The sequence below is a fragment of the Dama dama genome, chromosome 16, assembly GCF_033118175.1.
Source record: "Dama dama isolate Ldn47 chromosome 16, ASM3311817v1, whole genome shotgun sequence".
In the NCBI taxonomy this organism is placed as follows: domain Eukaryota; kingdom Metazoa; phylum Chordata; class Mammalia; order Artiodactyla; family Cervidae; genus Dama; species Dama dama.
In genome coordinates, this window is record NC_083696.1 from 31,866,183 (window position 1) to 31,887,769 (window position 21,587).

Below are 21,587 nucleotides of genomic sequence, written 5' to 3' on the forward strand. Positions count from 1 at the left end.
GTTGAGTTATATAGGCCCCTTCAGTGGGACATGGCTGTGATCTATGAAGGGGCTATTGGTATATAGATCTAGTTTATCCATTATCACCACTGTACCCTATTTCTTTGTATAAATGTACCGCAGTTTACCTACCCTCTGCACTGGGCCCATTAGCTGTTTCTAGTGTTGGCTGTTGCAGAGAACTAACTGCCTCTGAGGGCTCCCTTGACATGTGTGAGTTTCTCTAAGCTTGCAGTACATTTCTGACTACAGTTTGGGGACCCATTAATGAGCTGGGAGTAATAATTTACTGGTTATGATCCACATTAAAAATTTTAAAATATTAGAGTATATTATATTGTTTTATATTCTCTGGTGAAATCATTGTGTCAGTGTATGTATTAAAGATAATACATATGTGAATGTTTGCACTGTATAAAATTTGTCATTGTGGGTCATGGTCAAAAGAGTTTTAGAGGTAAACTTAAAAGTTGAATTGCTGGATGGTGTTATTACATTTTTATTATCTGTTTCCACCTTGCTCACTAGTGTGGTCCTGTTACTTTTCCTTTTTGCGCTTTGCTGGCTTGTTCCATTTTCATGAGCCGTAGTCTATTGGAAGCAGGGACAAGCCTGGGTCAGTGAAGTGTACCCATTCCCAGGGCTGCGACTGGTCAGTCAGGTTCTCTCTCTTGGTGATTTGAACCAAATTCCACAGACTCTGATTGGTTGATGGTAAATACTTCCGATGAGACTTCAGCTGATCCTTGGAGATTGGATTGTCATTTTCATTTTCTTTCTTTTCTGCATTCCTGTTGCGTGAATGGTGGTTTAGTTGCTAAGTCGTGTCCGACTCTTCAAACCCCATGGACTGTAGCCTGCCAGGCTCCTCTGTTCATGGAATTCTCTAGGCAAGAATACTGGAGTGGGCTGCCATTTCAGGTGTGGTTAATTCAGTTTGATTGCATAAATGCAATTACACAAGTTCATGTGTATTTATATAACTGGGTAGAAGCTCATTTCCTGAGTTGTATGTTATTAGTAGGGATATTCAGCTTTGTTTTAAAACAAGAAATGATTGTATACATCAGTCTTCAGTAACTTTCAAAGAAGTTGTCTTTTTCTTAAATATCAAAATATTTTTATTATAGACAATTAGGTTTCCCTGGTGGCTCAGCAGTGAAGAACCTGCCTACAGTGCAGGAGACCAGGGTTCAATCCCTGGGTTGGGAATCATGAAAATATAAAAATTATGAAAATACAAAAATATTTTAAAAGATAATTATGAAAATATAAAAATCACCTCTAATTCCATCATTTGGAGATTAACCACTGAGAACCTTTAAAAAAAAAAATACTACACTTTGAGTTCAGCCCAGTAGCTCAGTCGTGTCCGACTCTTTGCGACCCCATGGACTGCAGCATGCCAAGCCTCCCTGTCCATCACCAACTCCCAGAGCCTACTCAGACTCATGTCTGTTGAGTCGGCGATGCCATCCAACCATCTCATCCTCTGTTATCCCTTCTCTTTCCTCCTTCAATCCCTCCCAACATCAGGGTCTCTTCACATGAGTCAGTTCTTCGCATCAGGTGGCCAGAGTATTGGAGTTTCAGCTTCAGTATAAGTCCTTCCAATGAATATTCAGGACTGATTTCCTTTAGGATGGACTGGTTGGATTTCCTTACAGTCCAAGGGACTCTCAGGAGTCTTCTCCAACACCACAGTTCAGAAGCATCAATAATTCTGCGCTCAGCCTTCTTTATAGTCCAACTCTCACATCCATATATGAGTACTGGAAAAACCATAGCTTTGACTAGATGGACCTTTGTTGGCAAAATAATGTCTCTGCTTTTTAATATGCTGTCTAGGTTGGTCATAACTTTTCTTTCAAGGAGTAAGCATCTTTTAATTTCATGGCTGCAGTCACCATCTGCAGTGATTTTGAAACCCCCAAAAATAAAGTCTCTCACCGTTTCCCCATCTATTTGTAGCATTTATAAATTATGATTGTGTTCAAACTTTTATTAATGTATTGTGTCATGAACATTGTAGATAAGGTGGCTTCTTTAAACGGTAAACGTGTTTGAATACTCCTAGTTTTTGCACACCATTTAAAGGGACCCAGGAACTCTTGGCTCATTCTGCATTGTTATCTTAGGGATGTTGAGGTGACCTTCCCCTAGGAAGGAAGGAAGGGGTGTACTTCCAGATAAGAGGATTCTTCATAAATATTTGCTGAAGGGACCTTTGTAGAATGCCTTGACATCTGATTGGCATAAGGGACCATGTTTTGAAGATCTGTGTTTGAGTCAGGTAAATAGGATTATATGTATATGTGTTGTCCTGTTATTTATTGTTGGATAACAAATTGCCCCCAAACACAGTGGTTTAAAACCATGACAGACATTTATTTTGTTCACAACCTGCCCTTTGGGAGGGCCTAGAGGGAACAGCTTGTTCTACTCCACACTCTACATCCGGGGTGCTTTGAAGGCTTGGGGTGGAGTCACCCAAATGTTCCTTCACTCATGTGTCGCGGTCAGGGAACTGAGACTTCAGAGGGGTCTTGTGAGGCCACGGCACCTACACGAGACTTTCCACATGGCTGGGGGCTTCCTTGAAGCATGGAGGCTGGGCTTCCCGGGTGAGGATCCCAACAATGAAGGGGAGGAAGCTATAATCTTTTGCAGGAGTTTCCCAGAGCTGCCAAGACAAATACCACGAACTGGATGCCTTAAAATGAAAATGTACTCCTTCATTGTTCAGGAGGCTCCAGATCCAAAATCAGGGTGTCAACAGGGCCATGCTCCCTTGAAGGCTCTCGGGAGCTTTGGCGCTTGTAGCTTCTTGTGTTTGCTGGCAGATTTTGGCCTCTCCTGACCTGCAGACACACTACTCCAGTCTCTGCCTCCATCTTCCCTCTGTGTCTGTCTGTGTCTCTTCACCTCTTCCCTTTAGTCATTCTGATTTGGGGCCCACCCCCCTTCTCGGCTCCCCCCGACGTTATTACAACTGACTTACATCTGTTCAGACCCTGATTCTAAATGAGGTTGTTAACAGGTTCATTGCCATGTTCTGGGTGGCCATAAATTCGGGGTTACACTAATCAACCCCCTACACCTTTCACTGGCCAGGCCTCAGACGTGCTCAGGGTTACTTCTTGTACATTCGTTAGGAGCAAGTCACTAAGGCCAGACCAGGTGGAAGGGGTAGAAGTTAGACTCCATTCTGGGGGGCAGTGTCAGGAACTTGAGGGGTTATTTTTAAACCACCACATTTGTCTGGGTACAGATCATCCTCACACAAGCACCCAGTGAAACACTGTTTTCTTTGTACAGATGTATATATGTTTACATATAAAACAGATTTTTAAGGGACCTCACTGGAAACAGAGCCTCAGGTTTTAGTTAGTTTTGGCAAAAGTTAACAGAGATTCTGTTGTAAAGATCTGTGTCCACTCCATTAAGAATGGCACAGAGTGGCTCAATTCATTCTTTTATTTTGTTGTCAGAAAGCCAGTTAATGTTTGTGAGTCTGAAGACTTACCAAAAACTTGGGTGACGTCCTGACTAGTTGTTGCCCCATAGCCACGTGGTGGTCCTAAAGGCAGTTGAGGTACTAATTTCCTAATATCTGAGATGGTTAGAGGAAGAGTCTGGAAGGCCCTGAATTACCGAGTAGCACTTTGTTCAGGGAAGGTTGAGCTTCCTGCCATTGTGTCCATTTTCACTTGCCAAAAATGAGAGTCAGAAGTGGTTTCCTTTTCCATAGTTTTGTCTGTGACATTCTTTCTAGGTTGGTTTCTTGCAGTCATGTATCTGCTATGACATGATGAGATTTTTCACTAATTTGTTAATATATGTAAACTGACACTGGACGATCCCCTGGAGAAGGAATGACTACCCACTCCAGTTTTCTCGCCTGGAGAATTCTGTGGACAGAGGAGCCTGGCAGGCTACAGTCCATAGAGTCGCAGAGTAGGACATAACTTGAGCGACTAACACCAGTATAGTGCAAAGAAAATCGTTTGAGTAACGTTTCTTTCCTTTGTGGTGGAAATACACTTCCTGTGTCAGTCCTGACCTAACAAAGACGTGAAGTGGAAAGAAGGATGAGGGGGCTTGGCGACACGTGAGCTGTTCTGTGTCCAGGAAGAGAAACGCTTCAATAGAAGAGGCAGTAGGAGGTGGAGGGAGGCCGGGTCCCGTCCCACGTGCCTTGGCCCCATGTTGTCACTCGCCTGTGTGACCTGTGTCCCCCTCGAGGCGGCCTCTGAGCCGCAGGTTTATCCTCTGTTGCCGGGTGATGTGGGGCCTGAGGAGGCTCTGGAAAGCATTATTTGAGGCGTGTGGCATGAAGATATCCTGCGTTTCTAGGACTTTCCTGTCATAAGTGACGCGTAGGAGAGGTTTTGTTGGGTGGTGAGAGCCCCAGGCCGCGTGGCTCCTGTCCCTGTGTGCTGTTTGGACCTGAGGTGACGGCTGCTCCCTTCAGTCACAGCAGCGGTGGTTTCTGTGAGTTGCCTCTTGTGGAAGATTCTGTCCCTTGAAAAGGAGGCAGCAAATGTCAAGAAGCCTAGCCATTTGTCCTGCTTTGAAAGAAAAAGTGAAAGTGTTCACTGCTCATTCTTGTCCAGCTCTTTGGACCCCTGTGGACTGTAGCCTGCCAGGCTCCTCTGTCCATGGGATTTCCCAGGCAGGATACTGGGTTGGGTTGCCATGTACTTAATCTAAGAGCAACCGTTTTAACGATTTTTCAGCGTGCAGTTCACTGGCATCAAGTGCATTCTCATCGTCACGCGACTGTCACCAGCATCCCACGCGGAGCTCTCTCGTCTGCCCGCCTGAGGTTCTGTCCGTGGGAAGCACTGACTGTCCCCGCTCCCCGCGTGGCATCTGTGGCTCTGCCTTCCGTGTCTGTGGACGCGGCTGCTCACAGCGCCCACTCAGCAGGATCACACGGTGTTTGTGCCCTGGTGTCTGGCTGTTTCACTCAGCGCACTCACATTCTTCCACCACGTCTCCCACACGCACACGTGTGCACTCACTCATCCCTTCCTCATGTGCCCCTAAACCATTTCTGGACCTTGAATAACCCAAGTTCTCACACCGTGTAGTGACCTGGGTCTCTGAAACCCCCAGGAGTAGGTCTTGGCCTTAACTTGTGCCGTCTGTCTCTCGGCTCCTCCCTGTGGTCTGGACTCCGCCGCCTTCTGCTCCCCACCTGCCCCTGCACGCCTCTCCCCGTCTCCCTCGTGTCTTTTTTGGGGGGCCTGCTTGGCCTTCTCCCCACTGCTGGGGGAGCCGGGGCAGCCGTGTGCAGACCCCACGCTGCACAGGCGGGTCGGGTGTGCTGAGTCCTGGGGCCCTTCAGCGGCCCTGCCGCCTCTGGATGCGCGTGAGCTGTGGATGAGTATCCGTCTCCCTCAGTCAGTCAGCAGTTTCTCTGGGCGGCTTCTCTGCATGCCTCGCTCATGGGGAAGTGCAGCCTCCTCCTGGTGCTTGCTTCCTGCCCGCTCTCCTGGAGCCTCTCTGGGCTGTGGTTTTCGGCAGAGGCCTGTGGTGGAGAGGATGCTGCCGTGGGGAGACCCTGTGAAATAAGGAAGTGCCCCACCTTCACGTGCGCATGCTGTGCCCCCATTAAATGTCGCAGGTCCGTCTGGTTGGTTCCAGTTGTGGAAGCTGGGGCCAGGAGAAGTCACGTGAGGTGTCCAGAGATAAAGCAAATTTGTAGCAGACCTGAAACCAGAATCCATAGAACCTTCCATCTCCTTCCACGTCTTTTTATTTTCTTCAAAAAAATTACCACCCTCCCCTATCTTCTTTCTGTTGCTCTCAATCTCTCTACTTATTTCTTTCTCGTTCCTCTCTTTTATCCCTTTATGCACCCCAGAAATCCTTATGATAGTTGATAAATTGTTGGCGGAGCTGTATACACTGTGATAAGACAACTCAGTTGGGGAACTGAAATTTGATTCATCCCTGGGTGTCCACGGGGGTTTGGTTCCTGCACGCCCTGTGGATGCCAGTCTTCACAGTGCTCAGGCTGTGTGTATCAAGTGGCTGCATGCAGCCAGCCCTCACATCCTGGGTTCAACCAATTGAGGGTGTGGCACCCTCGGATACAGAGGGCCACAGGTAAGAAGTAACAAACAGGAAGTATCTATACCTCTAAAAGGTCTTGAACCTCCCTAGATTCCACTCAGAAAATGAAAGTTCCAGGATTCCCTGAAGGTCCGGTAGTTAGACTAGGAACTTTCACTGTGATGGCCTGGGTTCGATCCCTGGTCAGAGAACTGAGATCCTGCAAGGTGTGAGGTATGGCAAAAAAAAAAAAAAAAGTTAATTTCATCTCAGCATCATCTGACTCATCTTTCTTTACCACTAAAACCAGGCTTGTACTTAAAAAGTTTAAAAAAGGATTTGTTCTTAAGTTTGCTTTTCAGTTTTAATTATTGGCCGTGCCACAAGAAGGGCTGATGCTGAAGCTGAAACTCCAATACTTTGGCCACCTGATGAGAAGAGCCGCCTCATTGGAAAAGACCCTGATACTGGGAAAGATTGCAGGCAGGAGAAGGGGGTGACAGAGGATGAGATGGTTAGATAGCATCACTGACTGAATGGACATGAGTTTGAGTGAATACAGGAGATAGTGAAGAACAGGGAAGCCTGGCCTTCAGCAGTCCACCAGGTGCTAAAGAATTGGATGTGACTTAGTGACTAATCTTAGTCTGTACCGTGTGTAGACTAATCATAGAAAGTTTCAACATGAAAAGTAGAGTGATCTAATGGACCCTCAGTGTCCAACATCAAGATTCAGTGACTATACCTCATGCTATTTGAATCGTTCTTGTTTCAATGTGTATCTCTAAGATGTGGGATCATCTCTTTCTCGTAACTACCCTAACCAAAACTCCCAATCATTTCTTAGTATTAGCTATTCAGCCAGTGTTCACATTTCTGCACGCGATGCTTTAAATCACAACAGTGGCTTATGTCAGCTGTAGGGTTTTGGACTGGACGTGTCACCTCACTGCTTGTGCCGTGGTTTCTCTGAGAACACGCGTGTTCAGGGTGCCCACAGGCACCATAAGCTTGAAGTGTCTGGGCGGCAGCTTGTTGTGGTGGCAAATGGTGCTGGTGTGAGTGTGTAATCCTGTCAAGATGCTGTAAATAAATAATAACTGGCTGGCACTTACCTGATGCTGGCGTACTCTCTGCTCCCCTCTTACTGCTCAGGGACTGTGCTGTCTCCACGGACAGGTGGCTGCTGAGCGCTGAGAAGTCCCAACTGAGATGCACTTTAATCGTAAAAGTGTGTTAGAGGAAAAGAAAAAGAGTAAAATATCTCATTAATGCTGTTATGTTGATTACATCTTGAAATGACAGTTCGGCTATATGTAGATGAAATGTTAATATTTAATTTCATTGATTTCTTTTAAATGGGATAGATTCACATAACATAAAGCACACACATTTTAATCATTTTATTTATTTATTATTATTATTTTTTTTCATTTTAATCATTTTAAAGTGTACAGGTCAGTGGTTTTTCATATACGCACAGTGTTGTGCAAGCATACTAATGTTGTGCAAACTCTCTAATTCCAGAACGTTTTAATCACCCCAAGAAGGAATGTGGGCCTGTGGACTGTTACTCCTCACCCATTCCTCCCTCCATCTAGCCCCCCAGTAACCGCTAATTTACCTTCTTCCTCTATGGGTATGCCTGTACTGGGCATATAACATTTTATAGTGTGTCCGTAATTAATTTCTTTCTTTCTTTTAAAAATATCTATTTGTTTATTTGTTTGGCTGCACTGGGTCTTAGTTGTGGCATGCAGGATCTTTACTTGTGGCGTGTGGGATCTAGTTCCCTGACCAGGGAGTGAACCCAGGCCCCCTGCATTGGGAGTGCAAGTCTTAGCCACTGACCCACCAGCGAAGTTCCTTCATTTCTTTTTATGAGTGAATAATATTCCATTATATGGATAGACCACTTTTATTTATTAATTCATCACTTGGACATTTGGGTTCTTGCCACTTTTTTTGGCTGTGAAGAACAATTCTGCTGTGAACATTTGTGGACAATTTTTGTGTAGACATGTGTTTTCCGTTCTCTTGGGTATATACCTGGGCTTCCCTGGTAGCTCAGATGGTGGTAAAGAATCAGCCTGCAATGCAGGAGATCCAGGTTCAGTCCCGGAGTCAGGAAGATCCCCTGGAGAAGGGAATGGCAACCCACTCCATTATTCTTGCCTGGAGAATTCCATGGACAGACTCCATGGGTGTATACCTAGGAGGAGAATTTCTGGGTTGTATAATAACTATTTAGCTTTTTCCCCCTATTTTTACTTATTTATTTTTGTCTGTGCTGGGTCTTCATTGTTGTGCAGGCTGTGTGCTATGCTCAATCATGTCTGACACTTTATGACCCCATGGACTGTAGCCCACCAGGCTCCTCTGTCCATGGGATTCTCCAGGCAAGAATACTGGAGTGGGTAGCCATTCCCTTCTCCAGGGGGTCTTCCCAACCCAGAGATCATACTTGCATCTCTTGCCAAGTCTCCTGCATTGCAGGTGGGTTCTTACCGCTGAGCCACCTGGGAAGCCCCTGTTTAGCTTTTTTTTTTTTCCCCCCCTGTTTAGCTTTTTGAGGAGCTGCCAAATTGTTTTCTGCAGCGACTTCACCATTTTACATTCTCATCAACTGGCTGGGAGGTTTCCAGTTTCTCCACATCCTTGTCAGTTTCGTTTGCTTGTTATTTTCCTTTTGTTTGTTTCTTTAACTTGTCACCATCCTGGTGTATGTGTTTCAGGTTTTCAGAACATGGTAAGCTGTTGTAGATTTATTGCTTTGAAAATTTACTATGAAATGTTGAGGTTATTTTCTTAGGAATCTAGTGGAGAAATAGTTTTATCAATTATACTTGTTTCTGGAATAGAATAGCTATGATACATTCATTTATGGGCGATTCATTCTAAGGCCTTCTGAGCTAGTGTCTAATTGAATTTTGGCGGCACTTGCTGCCTCCTTGTCTGCTGCTGAGAATTCCCAGGAAACAGGTCACACAGACCAGGAAGTCCAGCTCCCCTAAAGTCACGCTTTACCAAAATTCGAAAATCATCTGGGCTGTTTAGGGTACAATATGTAATTAATTTAAACATAGTTTTGTTTAATGCTGGTGATTTTTTCCCCTTTATTTTGAACCCCTCAAAAAACTAAAAGCATTTTCATAGTTTTCCTGAAAGCGATTCAACAAGATTTTCAGTAAATATAAAACTGCACACATAAAGCTCTCAGTGGTGTTTTATGATCCTTTTCTCATTTACTTAAATGGAGACTGTTTTTCCATGCATCAGGAAGTAGGTTGGGGGAGATAACTAAAATATATTTTCTTTGGAAGAATAAAGTCACATGGGAGACAGAAATATCTTCAGATATATCAAATTGCAACAATTCCTAAACCCTCAGGCAGTTGCAAACTCTAATAAGAACTTTTTTTTGGGGTGGAACTAAGGGTAGTGAATGGAGCAGGGGCAAGTCAGATTGCTGTAATTGCTGTAGAAATGATTTGCCCAAGAGAGGTTGGCTTTTGAGATTATCAGCATATAATCTTTTAAGTGCACCTTTTCTTTTCCTGTCCTCTTTCATCACTGATATTCAAAGGGAAGGTGGTTTTGTTACTTATGCAGGGTAGAGATTTAAGGGTGCAGTTCAGCTGTGTTAAATATATTCACAGTGTTGTGCAGGAAATATCTGGAACTTTTTCATCTTGCAACGCTGAGACTCTGTGCCCATTAAACACTAGTCTGTCCAACCTACTTCACCCCTCGCCCTTGGCAGCCACCTTTTTGCTTTATGTTTTCATGATTTTGTCTGCTTTAGACACTGCATATAAATAGAATCATATGGTGCTTGCCCATTTTTGATTAGCTTAGCATGATGTCCTCAGGGTTGTGACATGTGACATTCTTTTTAAAGGGTGTGTAGTGTACTATCCCATTGTATGTATGTGCTACATTTTTGTTTTTTTCTTTGAAATTTTTTTAAAATTTACGGTGTTGTGTCAATTTTAGGTATATAGTAACGTGAATCAGTTATACATACACATATAGCCACTCTTTTTTTAAAGATTTGTTTCCACATAAGCCATTACAGAGTATTGAGTGGAGTTCCCTAGGCCGTAGAGCAGGTTCTTATTACCTATTTTATATACAGCAGTGTGTATACGTCAGTCCCTGTCTCCCAGTTTATCCCTCCCAGTGCTTTTGGCCACCTGTTGGGAAGAACTAACTCGCTGGAAAAGCCCTTGATGCTGGGACAGATTGAGGGCAAATGGAAAAAGGGTAGCAGAGAATGAAATGGTTAGATAGCATCACTGACGCAATGGACATGAATCTGAGCACACTCTGGGAGATAGTGAAGGACTGGGAGAAGGGGAGCCTGGTGTGCTGCAGTCCATTGGGTCACAAGGAGTCAGACATGACTTAACATCTGAAAAACAGCACCTCTTTTTTTAGATTCTACATATAAGCCATATCATATGATATTTGTCTTTCTTTGTCTGATTTACTTCACTCAATATCAATCTCTAGGTCCATCCAGGTTGCTGCAGATGGCCTTACTTTGTTCTCTTTTATTACTGAGTGATATTACATTGTGTATATGTATCACCTCTTTTTTATTCATTCCTCTGTTGGTAGACATTTAGGTTGCTTCCATGTCCTGGTCAGGTAAATAGTGCTACAGTGTGTAATGGAATGCGTATATCTTTTTGAATTATAGTTTTCTCTAGATACATGCCCATGACTGGGATTGCTAGGTTGTATGGTATTTCTATTTCTAGTTTTTAAAGAAATTTCCATGCTTTTCTCCATAGTGTCTGTACTTAGTCACGGGCTTAGCATGTCCTCAAGGTTCGCACATGTTGTAGCATGTGACATTCTTTTTAAAGGCTGTGTACTATTCCATTGTTTGTATATGTTGCATTTCCTTTATCCATTCATCCACTGAGGGACACCTGGGTTGCTTCAGTTCTTGACTGTTGTGAGGGGTGCTGCTGTGACCATGGATGCAGATATATCTTCAGGATCCTGCTTTGTGTTCTTCTGAGTATATATCCTGAAGTGGGACTGTGGGGCCTTGGGGCCATCTCTTGCCATTTTAATAGAACATGTGCAAGCCTTTTCTGAGAGGAGCAGGAGCTATGAGCTGTGTGAATATGACTCCCCGCTGGCCCACCTAGAAGGTCAGGGGCCATGGTTGTGATGTTCCCTCCCTGACAGATTAATTGTACAGATGGTATCACTGTCACTTGTTTCCTGTTGTGCCAGACCTCCTGAATCGTTTGGCCAGATTTTGTTTCTAGGTGTGCATCCCTGTATTCATAAACACCTTGCTCTAGAAAGCCCAGCCCAGGACAAAGAAAGACTGAGGGCCGGACAGAGAGATCCAACGGGAAATGGAAGCACAGAAGGGTGCCGGGAGGGCGTCGTCGTCCTCCTTTACCCAGGAATGGGGCAGAAGCCGGTCTCCAGGTAACGGCCAGCAGGTCGAAAAACTTTGTTGATTATGACACAGTAAGAAACTTTCGTCTTGTGGCCCAGTACCTAGCTCTGTGTACAAAACATCACTTACCTGCGTGACGCACACTGGTGTTTGATGTCACCTCTCCTTCAGGGGCAGCACCGGGTACAGTCGCTGGATCACTGATCACTGTCCTGCTGGGGTTTGGGTCCCCATTTGTCACTGGATCGCAGTCCTCCTGGGGTCAGATCCCAGTTTGGCAGGCATGCAGTGAGGAAGAGCTTCACCTCTGGGGCAGGCCTGCCAGGCTCGGACTTGGGCTCTGCCTGTTTGCTGTTGAGAAGGCCACGTGACATCGAGTCTCTGAAGCCACCGGGGCCTCAGTTTCCTATCCCCTACAGTGCGGTTGTGTTCTGCTGAGGGTGTGGTGCGCCCTGGGGCCCCTGAGGGTGATGACTCTGTGCCTGTGTACAGGCTGCTGGTTACACTGAGCGCAGCGGTCACGTTTCTTCTTTGTTGTGTTTTTCATTGTTTGCCTGAGGCCTCCGTTGCTTCTTTGTCCTCTGTTGTGGGCATTCCCAACGTTGTGTAGCTAGCTGGGGGTGAATCCGTCCATCCCCTGAGCTTGCAGTCTGGATGGAAGGAGGAATGTTGGAAGTTAGAAAGGATCAGGTGGCTTCACAGGTGGTGGTGGTGGTTGGTCGCTCAGTCGTATCTGATTCTTTGCAATCCCATGGACTGTATGTAGCATGCCAGGTCTCCTTGTCCTTCACTATCTCCCGGAGTTGGCTCAATTCATGTCCGTTGAGTCGGTGATGCTATCTAACTATCTCATCCTCTGCTGCCTTCTTCTCCTTTTGCTTCAGTCTTTCCCAGCATCAGTCTTTTCCGGTGAGTCGGCTCTTCGCATCAGGTGGCCAAAGTATTGGAGCTTCAGGCATCAGACCTTCCAATGAGTATTCAGGGTTGATTTCCTTTAGTATGGACTGGTTTCATCTCCTTGGAGTCCAGGGACTTTCAAGAGTCTTCTCCAACACCGCAGTTTAAAAGCATCAGTTCCTCGGCACTCAGCAGCCTTTATGGTCCAACTCTCACATCCATACATGACTACTGGAAAAACCACAGCTTTGACTAATAACACAGGTGGAGCAGTCGCCGAACACCCGCCCCCAGCCAGTTTAATTTCTGGTTCAGACGGGCTGTACCTGGATTCCCCCAGAGAAAGATCGCAGTTACTGTGGGGTTGCTGTTCCTCCGGGCATGGAGTGGAGACAGCCAGAGGAGCCGCCCCCCCTGCCTGGGCTGCAGGCTGGTGCTGGGACACCGATATTGCTCCTACCCGGGCATCCAAGTTCATCCCGGGGAGTGGGCAGGGGCTACTCCCCAGCCTTTCTCCCACAGTCACGTCTTGTCAGGGCTCTTCTAAGTTGTCAGGTTGTCAGTGTTTCATTTTATGTGTTTATCTTCTTTGCAGGCCGTTTTAGTGAATAACATCACCACCGGCGAGAGGCTCATCAGAACCCTGCAAGGTGAGTTCCACTCCCCACCTTACCCCACGTGTCAGGTTTGGTAGGAAAAACCCACCTTTCCTCCGTCCTATTCTGGGGTCTCTTATCGAAATATGATGATGGGTAGAAAGTGAAAGTGTTAGTTGCTTAATCACGTCCAACTCTTTGCAGCGCCATGGACTGTAGCCCGCCAGGCTCCTGTGTCCATGAGATTCTACAGGCAAGAATCCTGGAATGGGTAGCCATTCCCTTCTCCAGGGGATTTTGCTGACCTAGGGATCGAACCCAGGTCTCCTGCATTGCAGGCACATTCTTTACTGACTGAGCCACCAGGGAAGCCGTAATGATGGGTAGTGTTGGAGTAATTAAGTAATCTTTATTCTTTTTCCAGCTGTATCTCTTTACCTTTTTACAGTGTTACTGAATACATTGCAAGCTGTTATGAGGAGATTTCAGGTTCCCATTTTGTGATACATTAAGAAATACATATATGATACATGTGTTGTCCATTTTACATATATATATATATATCATGTATATATGATATACGTATGCTCTCTTTTCATTGGGTTATCCTGAATTCAGATTTTCTTCATGAAATTTATATAAAAGTGATGCAGCCCAGTTTAATTCCGTATTTTTGCTGCTCTCACTCAGTTTGGCAGCCAGAGTTTGTTTTTCTTTGGGCCCTTCTGCAGCAGTGGGGAAGGTGGGGTGGGGTGAGCCCCTCTGTGTGGTGTGACCAGAGGGTCCCCTGCAGCCTTACAACCTGGTGAAGGGAGCACGGGGTCCTGTGATCCTTGACCTGACCCTGGTCTCACCTGTGCCCCTGGTTAGGAAATTCAGCGCCTTCAGCCTCAGTTTCCACCTCTAAGATGGGAAGATCAATCTAGAACTCGGCTCCAGAATACTAGCCCTGAGACCCACCATGTGGGACTCATGTGGGCAGTAAACATTTGTGATGTGGCTCATGGGACAGAAGAACTGGAGTTTTAATTTTTGTGTGCTTTTCTGCAATTTAAAATGAAAACTGATACTTGACTCAGTTATTGGGAAGCTTAAGTATCTTTGGGACAACTTGCTTATACCAATATTATTTTAACTATATATTATGTATATATAATATACATATATTATGTATGTATATATAACTGTATATATTCAGATCAAGAAGTCCCAATTCCTCTTTAACATCTGAATTGAGATGTGCTATAACTGTAAAATACACACCAGATTTCAAAGACTTAGTATTAAAAAAAAGAGTATAAAATGTCTCATTCATATTTTTTTACATTCTATGTTGCCGTGATCATATTTTGGATCTGTTGGGTTAAATGAAATATATTATTAAACTTAATTTCACCTGGTTTTATTTACTTTTTAAAAATGTGGTTCTTGGGAATTTTAAATGATCTGTGTGGCTTATTATTGTCCTTTTCAGCAGTGCTGGTCTAGAATTTTAGTTCCAAACCAGCTTTTAAGAATATTTATAGGGGAAACGCAGAGTTATGCTAAGTTAAATGGGTTAGTTGACTGCCACGGTTTCTCAGAGTTGATGACCTGCTGGTCTGTCCTCAAGTATGGCATACAGCCTGCAGCCTTTCTTATACTTAGTATTTTAAACAGCTTTAATCAGGTGTGATTTACATATAATAAACTACACACATTTAATTATTTTGGCTGCACTGGGTCTTTGTTCTAGCGTGCAAGGTCTCTCTAGCTGTGGCACATGGACTTACTTGCCCCATGGCATGTAGTTCCTCGACTCGAGATCGAACCTGCGTCCGCTGCATTGGAAGGTGGATTCTTAACCACTGGACCACCAGGGAAGTCCCCTGCACATATTTAAAGTGCAGTCCCACTAGTTTTGACATAAGTGGCTCTTCAGGAAACCACCATGGTATCAACACGGCGAACATATCTGTCACCCCAGGAAGCTTCTTTGGGCCCCTTGATAGTCCTCCCCAGGCCCCGTCTGATCTGCTCTCTGTCCTTCTAGATGAGTCTGTAATTTTTATGATTTTGTATATATGGATTCAGATGGCATATACCCTTTTTTTGTGAACCTTCTTTCACTCGGCATAGTTATCTTGAAATTCATCCATGCTCTTGGGGCTGCAGTAAATAGTCCATTCCTTTTTATTGCTGAGTAGTATTCCATCGTCCTGGGCTTGGTTTGATACAAATTTTATTTTTTGTTAGGTTTATCAAAGTATAATTTTTACACAATAAAGTTCACCCTTTGTAGTGTACCTTTCAGTGTATTTTGACATAAAGTCAAGACATAGCTCATGTCCCACTCCAGGAATTCCTCCCCCCACCGCCCTCACTTTGGCCTCAGGCACCCAGTGAAACATTCTCTCCTGCCGTAGTTTTGTCTTTTCAAGCGTGTCATATGCTTTCGAGATGGATCCATGTTGCAGTGTGTATCAGCAGTACAAGGTGTCTCTCACTTTTTAAAAATTTTAAGCCACTCCCCCAACACACCCGTCTCCCTTCTCCCCGCTAACCCAGGAACCTCACAGGTCCCGAACTGTGAGGCCAGCCCTGGGGAGCCAGGTGTCTGTCCAGGGCTGCGTCCCAGGCCCTTGTCGCTGCCCGCAGCCCCTTCTGCGGTCACCTCTGTGGCACTTTTTCCTTCTGCCCCCAACTGGGCTGCTGGTCAGTGAGCTGCTGCTGTTTCTGCAGAGCTTTGATGAGCCAGGGCTACAGCCGTGGGGCTGATGGATCTCCTCAAAGAAAGCTGTTGTTTCCCAAGCAGGAGGGCCGGGTGACTGAGTGCACAGGGGGCCTCAGAGAATAACTGGGCTGTGAGCAAATGACAGGAGAAGGGTGCTGGCAGGTAGCCTGGTGGCTGAGGGTGGGGGTGGAGGGATGATGTAGGAGAGGCTGCTGGTCTGACCAGGTGTCGGAGTCGATTTTTCAGACTAAAGGCCATGGAGCTGCTGAGAGCAGCGTGGTGAGCAGTTCAGGGTTTATGACGTCTAGGAGGGAAACAGGTGGTAGGACCTCCTGATGCGTTGTAAGGGCTGGAGGTCAAAAGGACATCTAGGAGAGATGTGTGGGAAGGAATCAGGGTGCTGGTTCCTATGGGGTCACACACCTTCTGGGCTGCTTCCCGGATCAGGGTGGGGGCATTCCTGGGGCGGGGCCTGCATCACTTCCTCTTTCCCTGCCTTGTTTTGCTGCCCCAGCCCCTTGGGTTCCCCTGGTTCGGTTGGTGTGTCTGCTGTGCCCGGGATGGCCATGTCGGCGACCCCAGTCATTTCGTGTGCTCCTCTTGGTTTAGACCAGTTAAAGGCCCTGCAGAAGAATTACGGCAGGCTGCAACAGGATGTCCTCCAGTTTCAGAAGAACCAGACCAACCTGGAGAGGAAGTTCTCCTACGACCTGTAAGTTTGTCCGCATCAAGTGTGCACTGCTCAGGGGCTGTTAGCCATCATGCAAGAGGGCAGTTCTCCTTAGCAGGAAATGACTAACTCCATACACCTTAAAATACATAACTGAAACCTCTATGAAGTGCAGGTGTTCTAGTAAATCAGTAATCGAAAGCCTTTAAAAATGTGTTCCAAAAGTGCTCAGATGTGACCTAAGTCAAAATCATAGACTTTAAGGAGTTTGGTATAATATTAATGTAATTTATCACTGGGCATTGGTATTGTGGACATTTTGTTTTCTTGAGGCTTTTAAGTGTCTTTCCAAATTTTTACAGTGAGAATGGAGGTTTTTTTTTTTAACTTATTAAGTTATGGTTGATAAATAATCATTACATGTATTTAAGACATAAAAGCATGATATTTTGATGTACCTATACACTGTGAAATGATGCCCACAGTCATCCATAACCCCCTGTCTTTACTTTTATGCGTATGGTGAGAACACTTAAGATCTAACAAATTACAAGTCTAAAATGCATTGTTATTAACTGTAGTCTCCGTGCCATACATTAGATCTCCAGCATATAGTTAGGACAGTCTGTTTTAAGCTAATGACTTCAGTAGCATATAAAAACTCTATACTTATATATATCAGAGTACTTTGGTGGTGAAAACAATAAACATTTTAAAAGTTTGGCTAAACCCCTTAGTAAGATAGTAAAAACCAATTTAGAGGGTAGAGAATAAAGTTATAGTCTGTTTACTTTTCTCTCCCTTTTCCTTCACAGAAACAGTATACCCCAGACACAGGAAATTTGGGATTCAGAGACAACCAGCTGCCCATGACCCCAGCCCTCTTTTTTCTTTGAAGTGTTGTTATTGTTCAGTTCGCTAAGTTGTGTCTGACTCTTTGTGACCTCATGGACTGTAGCATTCTAGGCTCCTCTGTCCTCTGCTCTCTCCCAGAGTTCGCTCCAGTTCATGTCCATTGAGTTAGTGATGCCATCCAACCATCTCATCCTCTGCCACTCCCTTCTCCTTTTACCTTTAATCTTTCCCAGCATCAGGGTCTTTTCTAATGAGTCAGCTCTTCACATTAGGTGGCCAAGTTATTGGAGCTTCATCAGCTTCAGTAATAGAACTTCTGGTGAATATTCAGGGTTGATTTCCTTTAGGATTGACTGGTTTGCTCTCCTTGCAGTCCAGGGAGCTCTCTAGAGTCTTCTCCAGCACCACAGTTTGAAAGCAACAGTTCTTCAGTGCTCAACCTTCTTCACTGGTCTGACTCTTACATCCGTGCATGATCACTGGAAAAACCATAGCTTTGACTATACAGACCTTTGTCGGCAAAGTGATGTTTGTCTAGGTTTGTCATAGCTTTCCTTCCGAGGAGCAAGCATCTTTTTATTTCATGGCTGCAGTCGCCATCCTGTGATTTTGGAGCCCAAGAAAATAAAATGTGTCACTGCTTCTGTGTTTTCCCCTTCTGTTTGCCATGAAGTGATGGGACTGGATGCCGTGATCTTGTGCAAGACTCTTTGTACTTGATTTCGGAAGGGCTGAGAGCAGGTGAGAACAGTGCTTCCCTTTTGTGGATTTACAGGTTTGGAAATGGCTGTGCACCTGCTCCTTGCCAATCCTGAGCTTCTGGGAAGTTGTTTGATCACAATGAATTGCACACATTTTGTTCTTTCCTTACACAGACATCTTTTTGTTTGTTCCGTTTAGGCTACTGTGCACTTGTCCACCTCCTGTGGCTTGCATGTTCATGTGAATTTTATTTCCATGAATGTTTCACCAGGTCTTTCCTTGATCTCTGTATTGCTGTCCAAGGTCAGATGCTCTGTCTTCCCTTTTTTTCTGCAGTTCTGATGCCTTTCTGTGTGTGGTACTCTGAGACCCAGTAAGTCCTTTGAACTAAAGGGTTGTTACAAGAGTTAGAGGTTGAGTACAGTTACACTTGGCTCTGAAATACCTGCAGTTCCAAAGAGGCAGCCAGGGGATAGAGAGAGCCCTGCTCTGGGAGGGAGTCTGGGAGCCCCAAGTCTGGTTTCTGGGTTCAGCCTTACCGCTTTCTGTCTCTGTGATCCTGGTCAGGGTCGGTCTGATCACCTCCTAGCTTCCTTATTTGTATGTATGTAGGTGTATATATATTTATTTAATTGCTATTTCTTTATTTGGGGAAATACTTATTTTTTAAAGTCTGTTGAGATCTTTTTTTCTTTTTTATCAATTCTGAATAATTTCCAGCCATTCTGTCTTACACTGCTTTCTGACCCCATTCTCCCTTGCTTCTCTGTCTGAAACTCCAAACAAATGTATAACAAAACTACTCCTGGAATCCTCACATTCTTATCTCTCTCTTTGGTATTTTCTGTATTCTTATATTGGGAATAATTTTAAATTAAAAAAAATTATATAATTTTTATAATTGTAGAATTGGATTATAATCCAATACTGTTTCCATTTATAGTTACTACAGAATAGTGGCTAGATTCCCTGTGTTGTACAATATATACCTATTTATACCCAATAGTTTGTACCTCTCTCTCCACACTATATTTCTCCTATATTTCCCCTCTGCCTCTCCCTCTCCCCACTGGTAACTAGTTTATATCTGTGAGTCTGCTTCTTTTTATATTATATTCAGTAGCTTGTTGTATTTTTTAGATTCAACATAGAAGTGGTATCATATGGTATTTGTCTTTCTCTGACTTATTTCAGTTAGCATAATGCCCTCCAAGTCCATCCATATGCTGAAGATGATAAAATTTCATTTTTTTTTATTACTGAGTAGTATTCCTGTGTGTGCGCACACACACATATATGTATCACACTTTTTATCTATTCATCTATTTATGGACACTTAGGTTGCTTCCGTATCTTGGCAATTGTAAATAATGCTGACTTGAACATTGGGGTGCATGTGTCTTTTTGAATTAATGGTTTTGTTTTTTTCTGTAAAATTGGTCATATGGTAGTTCTCTTTTTAGTTTTTTGAGAAACCACCATACTGTTTTCTGTAGTGGTTGCACCAATTTATATTCTCACCAATAGGGTATGAGTGTTAGTCACTCAGTCATATCTTTGTGACCCCATGGACTGTAGCCCACCAGGCTTCTTGTCCATGGGATTCTCCAGGCAAGAATACAGGAGTGGGTTGCCATTTCCTTCTCCAATAGGGTACGAGGGTTCCCTTTTCTCCACACTCTCACCTACATTGTTTATTTCTGTCTTTTTTATTTGTACAAGTGGGTAATTCAATTACTTTATAGCTCTGATACTTGAAATATTCGTAAAATAAATTCCAGGCAGGAAGCTGAAGTGATGTCTTGAAGTGTCTAATTGGGAGTTCAGGCTGAATTAGATTATATGTCCCAATAATAACTTTCTGACACCAGTCGGATGTTCTCCAATTCAATTTTTAATTTTTAAAAATAAATTAAAAATTTTTGAACAGCTTTAGATTTACAGCCTTATTGTAGAGACAGTACGGGAAGCTCCTGTACAACCCACACCAGATTCCTGTTGTTCACATTTCACGTTAGGATGAAGCACCTGTCGTGATTGATTACCCAATATATCCGCCTTATTTTTATCTTGAAGTTCATCTCTACTCAGTGTTTCTTCAGTTTCTCCCTAGTTTTGTCCTTTCTCTGTTCCAGGTATACATTACATTGATCTGTTATGTTTTCCTAGGCTTCTCTTGGCTGTGATAGTTTCTCAGGCTTTACTTTTTTTTAACTTTCAAGAATTTATTTGTTTAATTAGGTGTAACCTAACTTTACAAGTGGCATTATTAAATTGGCAAAGTCCACAAGTCTTTTACAATGTAACAAGTTGCATAGTTGTTTTAATCTAAGCTTATATAATTACTTCCTGGATTACATAATATAAAAGGAGTCTAACATGTCAGCATGAAAACTGAGATTCACTAATAAAAAGGCACACAAATCATGGCATGGCTCATTTATAGGTTTTTTCTTATATGCCAGGCAGAGAGTGTGGTAATTATGCTGTATTTATCATGTTTTATCGGGCTTTACTTATTTTTTTATGATCTTGATAGTTTTGAGGAGTGCTGTCCAGGTGTTTTGTAGAAAGTCCTTCGATTGAGATGTATCTCATGTTTTTTCTCGTGGTGAGACAAGGGCAGCCCGTTTTTGAGGGGAAGGCCACAGAGGTGAAATGCCATTCTCATGGCTTCACATCAAGGGTACATGCATCAGTGTGACTTATCACTGTTGAGCGTCTGATTGAGGTCATGTTTATCAGGTTTTTTTTCATTGTAAAGTTACTCTGTTTTTTCTCCTTTCATCTTTGGAAGAAATTCACCATGCTTAAAGATTGGGAAATTATGCTCCACTTCCCTGAGGGTGGAGTGTCTGCATGAAGTTGTCTGGAATTTTCCTGCACAGGAGATGTGACTCTTCTTGTTTGTCTAATGATTGATATCAGTATGGATTAGTGGATGTTTATTTTATACTTACGTTATAATCCAATACTAATTTATTTATTTTTCTTAAATTTTTCAGCTTTGGCCATTGGGAACTTCTTCAGTTAGTTCCTTTATCCAGTTGACATATTTGTGATATTGTGGGTTTGTCTTCCCAGCCCCCCCTCCGTTTTTTTTTTTAACTTTCTTTCTTTTTTTTTTTTCCATTTATTTTTATTAGTTGGAGGCTAATTACTTTACAGTATTGTAGTGGTTTTTGCCATACATTGACAAATCAGCCATGGATTTACATGTGTTCCCCATCCCGATCCCCGCTCCCGCCTCCCTCCCCATCCCATCCCTCTGGGTCTTCCCAGTGCACCAGCCCTGAGCACTTGTCTCATGCATCCAACCTGGGCTGGTGATCTGTTTCACCCTTGATAGTATACTTGTTTCAATGCTGTTCTCTCTGAACATCCCACCCTCGCCTTCTCCCACAGAGTCCAAAAGTCTGTTCTGTACATCTCTGTCTCTTTTTCTGTTTTGCATATAGGGTTATCGTTACCATCTTTCTAAATTCCATATATATGCATTAGTATACTGTATTGGTCTTTATCTTTCTGGCTTACTTCACTCTGTATAATGGGCTCCAGTTTCATCCATCTCATTAGAGCTGATTCAAATGAATTCTTTTTAATGGCTGAGTAATATTCCATGGTGTATATGTACCACAGCTTCCTTATCCATTCATCTGCTGA

The 21,587-nt window shown here is 43.8% G+C and overlaps 1 protein-coding gene across 4 annotated transcripts in view; it reads left to right on the forward strand.

Moving 5' to 3' along the window:
• GOLM1 (golgi membrane protein 1) overlaps window positions 1-21,587 on the forward strand; it is a 54,956-nt gene that overhangs the window by 17,046 nt on the left and 16,323 nt on the right. For all 4 annotated transcript variants that reach the window (XM_061163729.1, XM_061163728.1, XM_061163727.1 and 1 more), the window contains exons 4-5: window positions 12,984-13,038; window positions 16,307-16,409. In XM_061163729.1, the coding sequence (XP_061019712.1) occupies window positions 12,984-13,038; window positions 16,307-16,409 (158 nt within the window). The remainder of the gene's footprint in view (window positions 1-12,983; window positions 13,039-16,306; window positions 16,410-21,587) is intronic.